At 42.2% G+C, this 12,816-nt stretch overlaps 1 protein-coding gene across 1 annotated transcript in view; it reads right to left on the bottom strand.

Annotated features, from left to right (window-relative positions):
• The window catches only part of ANK3 (ankyrin 3), a 375,510-nt gene that overhangs the window by 162,781 nt on the left and 199,913 nt on the right, over window positions 1–12,816 (bottom strand). Inside the window, exons 12-16 of the mRNA XM_068982038.1 lie at window positions 10,274–10,372; window positions 8,002–8,100; window positions 4,517–4,714; window positions 2,738–2,836; window positions 2,367–2,465 (exon numbers count right to left, since the gene is read on the bottom strand). Of these exons, the coding sequence (XP_068838139.1) occupies window positions 2,367–2,465; window positions 2,738–2,836; window positions 4,517–4,714; window positions 8,002–8,100; window positions 10,274–10,372 (594 nt within the window). The remainder of the gene's footprint in view (window positions 1–2,366; window positions 2,466–2,737; window positions 2,837–4,516; window positions 4,715–8,001; window positions 8,101–10,273; window positions 10,373–12,816) is intronic.

Here is a 12,816-nt window from a genome sequence, read left to right as displayed (position 1 = left end):
TCTTGTTGGACAGACACAAAGCTGGAAATCAACTGGAAATGAAATATATCAACTATTGACCTGTTTAAGAGTTACTTGTGGATGGAAAGATGGACGGGACTCATTTTGCTTTAGTTATTACTTATGCCTTCTGTCAATTCTAAACTGCTTAGCACTAGTTGTGACAAAATTATTGCTTTCATGTGGAGAATGAATAGCTCACTTATTAATTATTTACTGGCTGCCTACGACAAACCTGAGGGTATTTAAAAGAAAAATGGCCCAGGTTCAAAACCATATGGAAATAAACAAGTGAAATAGATAGCTATCAAATTTCATTGTAAGTTTTTAAAAATTGTGGTAAAATATACATAACACTTACCATTGTAACTGTTTTCAAGTGTACAGTCAACAGCACTAAGAACATTCACATCGTTCTCCACTATCACTGTCCATCTCTAAACTGAAACTCCACCCACTAAACACTAACTCCCCAGTCCTCCCTCTACTCAGCCCCTGGCAACCAGCATTCGACTTTCCATTTTGACATGAAATCATCGTGTTTGTCCTTTGCTGTGTCTGGCTTATTTCACTCAGCATATCTCTGAAGCTTCCCTGTGGGCCCACCAGTAAAGAATCCGCCTGCCAATGCAGGAGATGTGGGTTCAATCCCTGGGTGGGGAAGATACCCTAGAGGAGGAAATGGCAACCCACTCCAGTATTCTTACCTAGGAAATACCATGGGCAGAGGAGCCCGGTGGACTACAGTCCATGGGGTTGCAAAGAGTCAAGGCATGATTTAGTGGCTAAACAACAGTATCTCTGAGGTTCATTCATGTTGCAGCATGTGTCAGAATTCCCTTCCTTCTTAACTCTGAATAACATTCCATTGCATGTATATACATTTTGTTTAACCATTTATCCTACCATAGAGACTTGGATGCTTCTACCTTTTGGCTACTGTGAGTAATGCTGCTTTTCATGGCTTTATGATAGAACATCAGAGTTGGAAATTATGGGAAAAAGTCACTCAAATGAAAAGAAGTTTGGGGGCTTGATTTTGAATTGTAGAGTTCACTGGGTACAATTCTGAAGAGGATGGGGCAAGAGGTGGCTGAGAATTACAAGAAAAGAAGTTCTGAAGAGAATATTCATTGGAAGGACTGATGCTGAAGCCAAAGCTGCAGTACTTTGGCCATCCACTGTGAAGAACTGACTCATTAGAAAAGACCCTGATGCTGGGAAAGATTGAAGGCAGGAGAAGAAGGGGACGACAGAGGCCACGATGGATGGATAGCATCTCTAACTCAATGGACGCGAGTTTGAGCAAGCTCTGGGAAAAGGTGAAGGAGAGGGAAGCCTGGCGCTGCAGTCCCTGGGTGGCAAAGAGTCAGACACGACTGAGCAACAGAACAGCAACTATATTCATTTCAGGTCAGTTGCTCAGTCGTGTCCGACTCTTTGTGACCCCATGAACCGCAGCACGCCAGGCCTCCCTGTCCATCACCATCTCCCGGAGTTCACTCAGACTCACGTCCATTGAGTTGGTGATGCCATCCAGCCATCTCATTCTCTGTCGTCCCCTTCTCCTCCTGCCCTCAAACTGTATTAACCTATCTTTAAACAAACTCTTTATGATTTGCCTCTCAAATTAGCATACCAGAGTCATAAGAAAGCCATTCATTCTAAGTATCTCTTTTATGAGAAATCGCTGTTGTCTACTGGTAAAAAATGACCTAACATTAAGAATAAAGATTCTCTAACTGTATAACATAGGGTTCTATTTTCAATATCCTGTGATGAACTATAATGGAAAAGAATATGAGAAAGAATGTACACATCTATATAACTGAATCACTTTGCTGCACAGCAGAAATTAACACAAACATTGTAAATCAACCATATTTCAATAAAATCAATTGAGAAAAGAATAAAGATTCTCCTTAGCAGTAATAACAAGACATAAGCAAAACCTCCCAACTTATTAAACACACATAAACCACTCAAAGGCAATGTTTTATGGCCAGAAAATATAACACATATTTTAAAACTTTGACAAATGAGAATTTTCTTACTCCCTCAAGCTGCATTTCTGTTTTTAATCTGGCTAAAGAGGACTTCAACTTTTTTTCCTGAATTTCCCCCAGGCTCCAGAATGTCCTAGATTTTCAAGGAATATCAGTGGACAAGTGAATATTTATTGAGCATCTACCACAGGAGTTGACTAAATAGCTGAAGGCACGGATTTCCTAAGGCCGCTTATATTTCCATAATCTTTAAGTGGTGCCTAAACCAGGGGGTGCTCCACATGAACCCAAAGTAAATACACATAAAGAGACTGGAGGACACGGTTCCTCGGTCTCCTCATGCTGCTGAATGACAGGTACCTTTGCAGCCGCGTGGGGTGAGGCTCCTTGGTCCAGAAGCAGAAGAGCCACTTTCTGATTATCGTAATGCGCAGCCACATGCAGTGGAGTTAGCCCGCTCTGAAAACACGTGCAGAAACAACAACAAGGGTCAAAGTGACAACGCCAGAGGCCTAGATTTAGGAGACGGGATTAGACTGGATACAGCACAAAGTGTAATTTACATTCCAGTTTCAACAATACGTGGACCTCCTATTTCTGAAGTGATCTTCATCCTAAGAGGCTTAAACGTGGATTAGTTAACAATTTAGGTGGCTGTCAGTGAATATTAGCAAGTGCTTGTGTGGTTATCACGGGGGTGGCCTGTTGGATGTTGGCCGATGACCTCATACCTTCCCAGCAGCATCTGGAGACGCACTTTTCTGTAGCAGGAGATTGGCTACTTCAAGCTTCCCATATTTTGCTGCCACATGAAGGGGAGTAAATCCTTTCTGAAAAGAGTACCATAAAAATAATACCATAAGCATAAGAGAAATATAAAAACAGTAACAATAGAGGTGATACAAAGGCATCACTTTTCTGGAACTGATGCGTTATTCTAATGGTGAAGAGCAGTGCAGCCTATATTTAAGGATCAGGACTGGTAGACAACAGTGAAAGAGTCTCCTTTTCAACGAAGATGAGCAGGATATTTAATCTTTCTCTCTCTGCTGGCTCAGCCACAACGAGATACTAATCTTGGCACACTCCTCAGGTATCTGACAAGGATGAATTTGGAAAGACGGAGCTGGGGCTTATTCAAGGGCCATTTGGGGATTTCACCTTGTGGGAAGAAGAGGTTGCAGGGTCCAAGCCCAGTTTAGATTTGGAGGGCTTGGAAAAATCCAGGGCAAGTCTGAACCTCCCATAATATCATATCACCAGAAAAGAGCCTCTCTTCACCCTTTTCTCTGTTTCTGCATGTATATATTAATACATGTCTGAAGATATGACCCGGTCCTTGTGTGTAGGAGTCAAAGGTTCTCATACCTCAGCTACTGCAGGTGAACTGAAACATAACACATGGTTCTATCCAGTAAATATGTGAGTTGGATGCCGAGAGTTGAGTAGCTCCTCTCCCTTCCAGTTCCCACAAGGATCTGGGTATCAGCCAGTTAGTTACTATGCACCACTAGGGCTCCAAGCACAAGGCAGGGACTAGAGGGTTATCAACATATTTGACCTCATGGGACTATAGCCATAGAGACAGGGGCAGCTGGCATGGTGGAAGGGCTGGAGCACTCAAAATGCCATCACTCATTACTCTTTTTTCTCACATGTTAAGTAAGATCCAGGAACTTGCAGCTCTACTGAAGAGTCTAAAGAATCACAGGGGGTGAATTTTGACGAAGTCATAGTTTGTTCAGATAATTTTCCAAGTATTTGCAATTACTGTAATTATCTTCAGCATTGATCACACATTAATGCTTCTTCTTTGCCTTCCAATAAGAGAGTATAACATCAGTTTCTAGCTTTCTGAGACATGCCATGGGCCAGGTCATCTTGCTATCACATTGCTAGGTTTACATAGGATCAAAGAAAAACTCTAAATTTTGCATTCTGCACTTAAAAAGCAACTGTGTGTGTGTCGGGGGGTGGGGGCAGTTATTACTGCAAGGCATCAGAGTTGAGATTTTTAAAAAACATAAATCAGAAAAGACAGCAACAACAACAAAGCAGCAATAACAGCAAACCAAGAAAAATCTACATCCTGCTTTGAAAGTACTATAGAAGCCATCAACCAAGTGGCTTGGATAATGTGGTCTGTCTACCTGGCCTCAGCAAGAGAAACCTGTGGCTGTGTTTTTAAACCACCATTTAAAGCTATCCAATAATTTGCAAGAAATATCTGACTGTGGACATCAATAAAGTTTCATTAGAAGATAATAAAATGTAAGGTATATACACACACAACCAGCTACCCCGCCCCACCCCAGGGCTTTGCTGGTCCTGTTAATCCCGGGATCCAAGCATATATGCTGTTGTACATAGCTTTTCTACCTATTACTTTTCTAATAGCTTTTCTAATAATAATAGAAATAATTAATAGCTTTTCTACTATTACTGTGCAGGCAACTGTAAAGAGAAGGTATCTGGGGGCCACAGCAGGATTCTAAGGCTGACTTTCATACCTTTGTTGTTATAGCTAAAGATGCGCCGTGATCCAAAAGGAAAGCTGCGACGTCTTCGTGTCCCTCTCGTGCTGCAAGGTGCAGTGGGGTGTACCCCGAAGTTGTCGCTGCATTTGGAGATGCTCCTTGCTGCAACAACTGCTGTACTATATCCGCTTTCCCCAGTCGGGCAGAAATGTGGAGTGGGGTTTGGTCATCCTAAAGGGCAAGGTAAGAATGCAGGTCTGATGAACTGAGAAAACAATCGTCATGAAAAATACAGCAAACTTCGCTGCTTGGTATGAGAGGCTACATTCAACTCTTTGACACAATACTAAAAAGAACCTCATCTCTCTTTTTCTTTAAGTTTCAGAAAGGTGGTGATGGTGAATTTAAGCACCTTAAATACCCTTTGAGTAACCTATTAGAATGAGAATTGTGAAAGGCATTTCTTTTAAGAGATTATCCCCACTCACTCATCCCTGTTATACTTCATCAATTTTTTCACCTCTAATGATTCTTTTTTGGTGGGAGAGGGGACATAAGGGAATGTATCCTGGGAAAATTGCAATACCTGGGAGGGATAACCTCCACCAGTTATCACGTACTCATATAGAATGAATTATTCTATTGGTGGGACTGCCTTCCCACAATCAAAAGTGGGGAGATGGGGGCAGTACAGGATGGTTGAGGAAGGCTCCCAGCTAAGAGGTCTGATGAGGGCTGATAACCATTTTTCCCTCTGCTTGCCGAGTTGTCATCCTGGCATAAGCTGGATCTGCCTGGAATGGAGGGCCCCCTATTACAGTTCACCTAAGGACATGAGGCACTCATAAGTCCTGCACCCTGAGGGCCTTATCCTTACACTGGAGGTACATCTTTTCCTCGTTTGCCCAAAGATGCTCTCTGGAGAGAAATCCCCTACTAGAATGTGAGCAAGTCCAGGTCAATACTTTGGGTAGGGCAAGTAGACAGTTGAGGCTGGAGCACAGGACACTGCTTTGCAAAGGTAAGTAAAAGGAGGGTAAAGGTCAGAGCAAGAGGGTCTATGTAACTAGGAGGAAGCGTGAGAAGTTAGTGGAGATGCCACAGGAAGAAGAGAAACACTGAAAACAGAAAGAGATAACTGCTAAAACAAAAACTCTCATATAACTCTACTACTGCCACGACCACTGTTAAACATCAACTGAGCGTGTGCATGCCCCAGGTTCTGCACTAGTACTCCACTTGCATTAATTCATTCATCATCACAGCTACTCTATCAATTACAACTGTCATTATTCCCATTTTGTATATGAGGAAACTAGAGGAGGGAATGGGGCACAGAAATGTTAACTCACCCAGTGTTACACGGCTAGTAAATGATGCACAAAGATTCAAAGCCAGGCAGTCTGGCTGATGCATACTGTCTCTTTAATGAAATAACTAAAAATCTTCTGGTCAATTTCAGTTTGTGGGTTAAACCGTTTCCTAGACGACATGCTTCATATGTAACAACACTCAAAAATGTGAGGTTTCCTATAACGGTAGAGTACAGCCTCTCTTAACCATTCTACTTAACTGATTTAGCAGATTAACCACCATCCTTTAGATCAGGGGTCAGAACAGTAAAATCTAGGGGCCAAATCCAGCTGCCACTTGTGTTTATAAATAAAGCTTTATTGAAACACAATCCTGTCCATCTGCTGATGCATTAAATTATGTACTGTCTACCACTGCTTTTGTTCTGTAACAACAGAGGTGAGTGGCTGTGACAGAGACTGTGTATACTGAGAAGCCTAAAATATTTACGGTTAGATGCTTTACAGAAAAAGTTTGCTAAGCTCTGTTTCTAGGTCCTCTGTAAAATCTACCAACTGGCACCACAGTACACTGGACACTCAAGGTTATGGTTTGCTGCCTAGAACATCACCCTGTCTTTGTACCCACATGTGGACTGCATGTTTACAAAGACCACTGCATGTTACAAATATATATAACTATGTATTTATATAGTTAAAAACATAACTATCTTTATATTTTATAAATGTTTTTAAATATTAAAATATATTTTATAAATATAAAAATATATAAATTATAAAAAACATAACACTTAACAGGTAAAATAGAAGTATGAAAGGAAAGGCTTTATTTTCCCCTAAGAATACTAAGGTATAAGCCTTGGAGAGCATTGGTAGAAGGTGATAAATACCAATTATGGTCAAATTAGATATGGGTAGGAAAGCTGAATGGGCTTCCCAGGTGGCACTAGTGGTAAAGAAACACACCAGAAAATGCAGGAGATGAAAGAGACACGGGTTGGATCCCTGGGTTGGGGAGATCCCCTAGAAGAAGGCACGGCAACCCACTCCAGTATTCTTGCCTGGAGAATCCCAAGAACAGAGGAGCCTAGCAGGCTACAGTCCATAGGGTTGTGAAGAGCTGGACATGACTGAAGCAACTTAGCTTGCATGCACGCAAGAGAACTGGATAAACTAGAGGAAAATGTTAAAAGTCAAGAAATGTTCTACACTCAGACTGCTTCACAAATGCTTCAGTTTCCTCTCCATTTAACCCTAAACTAGAAACTGCAAAGTAAATACATAAATGAGAAATAAATGTCCATTTGTATATTGAAGGGCTAAAATTAAATGCCTTAGGTATTTATATATCTATGATTCCTGACCAAAATTGCCATTTGATAATCGGACCAACTGCGCAGCCAGACAGTGACAGCGAGTTTCTTCTAGTGAGTAAATGCCAGGCAGAGAATGACGCATTCAAACTCAGTCCTGACATTCTTCTATACTCCATGTTCCGTGAACAACTCTGACCAAGTCTCAGAGTTTATGGTTCAACAACTTGTGGAGAAAAGGTTGCTGCTGCCGCCGTTTAATCGGTAAGTCATGTCCAACTCTTAGCAACCCCATGGACTGTAGCCCACCAGGCTCCTGTGTCCATGGGATTTCCCAGGCAAGAATACTGGAAAGGGTTGCCATTTCCTTCTCCAAGGGGTCTTCCTGACCTAAGGATCAAACCTGAGTCTCCTGCATTGGCAAGTGGATTCTTTACCACTGAGCCACCAGGGAAGCCCTGGAGAAAAAGTTAAAACTCCCCTTTCCCTTTTGTGGCTGTGACAGCTGACATCTAAGTCAACCAAAAGAACTCAATTGTGCTTCCAAACTACGCCTGTGCTAGAAACTTTGTGCACGAGCCCTTCTTCACAGAGTGCAAACAACTCTGGGCCAATTCTAGCCTTGGTTTCTAAGCTGTTAGGGATGAGCAATGTGCCAAGGACACAGAGTTCTTTCTGGCACAAAGCTCTTGTTTTATTTCATTTTGTTAAATAATTGAGTGGACATGGGCCGCGAAGGGATGTTTTCAATATCCCTGGGGTAGAGACTATTGTCATTGGTGATGGTCATTACTCGAGAAGAGTGATCCTGGAAGAGAGCATGCATATGTTTAAAGGTTTTATTAAAATCATTTCTTCTCTTGGTAGCACACAAGGCACGCACGGCACATACCTTAGCTTTAGCTTCTACCTGAGCTCCATCTTGCACCAGATACCGCACGACTTCGGCCTGGCCGGACCGAGCGGCCATGTGTAGGGCTGTCTCTCCTCTCTGGGGAACAGGAGTCAAAGTGAGTTAAAGACAGCTCTGAAGACTGGCATATTTTCTTTACATAAAGTTTGTGATGGAGGTTTTTGTTTAAATAAAAAGTAGTCCCAAGCACTTCCTTACTGAAACTAGGGAAGAAAGGAAATGAAATGCCCAAGAATTGCCCAGGAGCCTGGCCCATGACGGAAAACGTCAGCGTGAAGCCCACGCAGCACGGCAGGACTGGACGCTCAATAATCTACAATGCTGCGTCACTGGGGGTTCAAAGGCAGTCGCCACAGGACCAAGAAGGAGAGTGGATGAGCAAAGAGGGCAGGTGGAGAGTGCTCTTGGAGGGAGGCACCCCTACTTGGCATGGGCAGACTGCGGCAGTAAATATTCAGGACGCTAGTTGTATCATGCCACACCTTTCTGTTTTTCAAAAATAGTAGCAGTGTGGGATATCTGTGTACATTTCCTGAGTGCTGGGCAAAAAATCAGAGTTAGAACAAAACAAGAAGTGCTGCATAAGCAACACAAAATGAACCCAAGGCCAGATTCGACATGTCCTGGGTTTGCATTCCCAGCTGTATCTCAGCAGGTCCTTATCCTGTTCTTTGAGCATTATCCCAAGGCGTTCTTTGCTTTGTCACTGGACTTCCCCCACCTCTGCTGCTTTTCACCGAGTAGACTTTTATCCAGATGATCTCATTTTTAAAAATGAAACAACATAGAAAACACACATGGAATCAAAATGTTAAAAATGTTAAAATCAAATATACTCTTCCACACAGAAGTGATGCCCACCTTTAAACTGCTTTTATAAATTTTGCTTTGCTATGTAGGATATTCATCTCCGTGGAAGGATATGCAGAGATAAGGTTCACATGGAAGTTGCTGCTGTTATTATTACTGGAAAGGTTCTGAGGATGGCGCTGACCATGTTACCCAGTGTTCTCTTTGTAAGGGAAAACACTCTCTCCCTGGCATAAGTACCAGGGAAGACTGCATTCAGCTGAGATCTGGTCTGTTTCTGTCTTGTGGACGTGCGTGCTGAGCCCAGCTGCTGGAAGACACAGAGCCTCACAGGACGTCTGCCTTCAGGGCAGAGGCACAGGGTCTTAGGGTTCACCCTTTCTGTGCCAGCATGTCGTTTGTTTCACTTTTATTTCTTTAGTGCCCATGAATCCAACTAACGTCCTTCTGCTTGTGTCTGGGGTGCCAATATTATTAGGATGCTAAACTGAAAAGCCTAGAAACAAGGTCAAGGGCCACATGCAGATTGAGAGTGATAAGCTACTCCTTTGACATTTACTATGTTCCATGGGTTTGTGACCCAAAATCAAGCACACTAAAGAGAAATTACTTCAAAGTTACTTGAAATCAGAATAAGAAGAGTGTTAGAACTACTTTCTCACATGCAATACTTATCTGTTTTAATTTTACTGGAGTATAGTTGATTTAGAATGTTGTGTTAATTTCTGCTGTACGGCCAAGTATGACTGACTCAGTTATACATATATATATATTTTTTTTCATATTCTTTTCATTATGGCTTATCACAGGATATTGAATATAATTCCCTGCACTGTATGTATGACCTTGTTTATCCATTTTATATAAATAGCTTTTATTTCCTAATTCCAAACTCCCAAGCCTTCCCTCCCAATCCTGCTCCCCCTTGGCAAAGACAAGTCTGTTCTCTGTGTCTGTGAGTCTGTTTCTGCTTCATAGATAGGCTCATTTGTGTCATATTTTAGATTGCACATGTAAGTGAAATCATATGGTATTTGCCTCTTTCTGACGTACTTCACTTAGTATGATAATCTCTAGGTCCGTCAATGCATGGAACTTCTTAACGCTTCTTAACGCTTCTATTGAAAAAGAAAACTCTCCCTTTCCAGAAAACTTTATTTCTTTAAGTTTTATTTATTTATTTTTTTAAGTTTTAATATCATGAAGTATAATATTCAGTAGTAAGCTAAACAGCCCCTAAGTCTTAGCAACTTGTGACCAGTTACTGACTGAATGGATCTTGCCTTTGAAGTCAAGGAAACCACAGGTATTCTCAAAATTCTGCCCTTTTAAGTAGTCAAGTAATTAATTTACTTACAACAAAAATAAGTAGGTTGAGAGTAATCTCTCCCAGTTTCAAAAATACTCACAATTGGACCTACTTTGTTCACAGGGTACTTACCACGTTAGTGGTGTTTGGTGAGGCTCCATGATGCATTAGTTGTGACACGATATTTACATGCCCCATGAAGGCAGCAACATGGATTGGGGTAAGGCCCGACTGGGGGAGAAAAGGGAAATGTCAGATTGTTGGCTTATTTTCAAAACGATTTGTCTTCCTGCTTATCTGTCTGTCTGCAACTTTATCCATCCATCCTTTCATATTAAGAAAACCAATTTACTGATCAGATCAGAAAACATCTAGACGTCACCATCACGTCTTAGATTCTATACGTCAAATGCAGCAATAGTCATCATTTCCCTGAAGCAGGTTCCGTGATTATGAAAGGCCTACATCATCACCATTAGAGACTTATTTCACACGTCTTATATAGCTCTATGAAGAAACTTTAGACAGAAATACTTTGAAGGTTTTCCCCTTTATTAAATCTTCCTTATCCATATGGCTATGTGTGTGTGTTTGTATGCATGTGTGGGATTACATACACAGTAGCAAAAAGCCAACTTTTTTTTTCAGATCCTATTCTGGCCTTTAAGAAGGATTCTCATGTACTCAGAATAACTGATTGTATTATACATGAAACAGCAGGTGGGAGCACAAAGCCATCCCTCTAAGAAATGAGCAGATCAGGTCTCAATCATTAAAATCTGTAACTTTCTGAGTATTATCAAGGGATATAATTAAGGCAAATAGAACAATGGTCACTAGATTAGACCTTCATTTTTCGTGTGTGCTTCAAAGTCCTACTTACACACACACACCTCAAAACACTGGTTCTTCTTGTATAAAATGACTCCACTATACAGGAATTAATTTCACTTACACCATGAACATCATAACTTGAAAAAAAAATTTAATATGGCCAGAAAAGCTGAGAGAGAAGAAGACAACTAATTTCAACCAAAATTTGAGTAATGTCCAAAAAGATGTGTAAGGAATTCTATACAATGAAAGGGAGACAGAGGACAGAATTCTAGTTGCCAGACTTCAAGCAGTGGGAGCTGAGGAAATGGAGAGGAAGGAGAACTGTGTTTTAATTCGGGGCTTTTTCCCTCCTGCGGGCAAAGTCTAATTAGGACATTTTCGGCACCGCCTTTTCAAGCCCTCAGGGAGTAGCAGAGCTGACAGTGGAACTTACCGCCACAGGCTGGCATCTCTGGACACTTACTCAGACACCAGTCAGAAATCTCCTTTTATTTCAGAGTCCATTTTGATCTTTAGAAAGGGCTGCCATGCACTGAGAATAAACTTACTCTTCACTAACTGGAATAACTGGGTGCCTACCAGGGAGCCAGAAGACTCATACAAGAACAAATCAGTACTAATATTTTCCATCATTTAGTATTTTCAAGTTGTGAAGGTTAGAAATCAAGGTAAATAATTCACTTGTGGATGAGAAACTGAGGCAAAGCAACAATGACTGGATTAGACCTTAGTGTCTACACTTGCTTCACATGCTAGAGTCTTTAATGATGCATTCAACAAGCCTTTATTGGATGATCTACTATGGAATCTACTGTGCTGTGGGTACCTTAAGACCAGTAAGAGTCAGGCCTGCCTTGCTGGGGCCTGCAGTTTTGGGGTGGCAGGGGGCGGGGAGTGCTATGGGTCATAAGTGAGCCAGCTGGACAAGCGCTTTGATGGAAATACACCTAGGATGTGGTGATGGTCCCCAGGAGAAGCTCTGGGACCAGATCAAGGGTTAGGGGAGGACTCCTGGAGAAGGTGGCCCCAGATCTGGTCCTCAAAGACATGCATGCCTATCCTGGAGGCAGGCGATACATGGAGGGTGCAGAGATGCAGGGTGAACAAAGGGAGTCCAGTCTAGGGAAGGCCAATGGCTAAAATCCAATGGGACCAGAGTGATACAGGTGGGTCGGGGATGGGTTAGTCTGGAGGGTAGATGCCAGACTCAGTTTCCCTTGTTGCAGGCTTAGCCCTGATCCCAGTAGATGGCTTCTCTGAGTTCTGTGTTGGTTTATATGAAAGAAACCTAGAGCTACCCTTTTACTAACTTCAGCAACTGTATGTTTCATTAATTCTGAGTTTTTCCAGAGAGCAATCCTTCATCACCACACAGAGCTTATGTCATGCAGGGTTTCCCAACCGTGGCACATGTGACATTCTGAGCCAGATAATCCTTTATTGTTGGAGGCTGGGCTGTGCACTGTAAAATATTCAGTTGCAACTCTGGCCTCTCGCCACTAGATGCCAGTAGCACCATCCAGTTGTGACAACGAGAAATTTTTCCAGACAGCCAAATGCCTCATGGCGGAGCAAATCCACGCCTACACAGGGTTTGAGAAGCACTGCAGTAAAGTGCATTAATGCACGTAAATTACACTTGGAGTGATGGCACCCTGCCAGCATGATGCATGTGTGTGGGTTATGCTTCTGGTTATGGCGTTGTGCTGAGTATTTGCACTCTCCTCCCACACTCCTGTCTGCTCCCCTAAGAACTGGCAGCCCCTTCGGGAAGGGTTCAGAAAGTGCTCTGACAACCACATACAGTACAACTAGCTGGTTGTCAGGAAGGGTACTGG

Source organism: Capricornis sumatraensis, chromosome 10 (assembly GCF_032405125.1).
Source record: "Capricornis sumatraensis isolate serow.1 chromosome 10, serow.2, whole genome shotgun sequence".
In the NCBI taxonomy this organism is placed as follows: Eukaryota; Metazoa; Chordata; class Mammalia; order Artiodactyla; family Bovidae; genus Capricornis; species Capricornis sumatraensis.
This window is presented reverse-complemented; position numbering and strand designations above follow the sequence as displayed.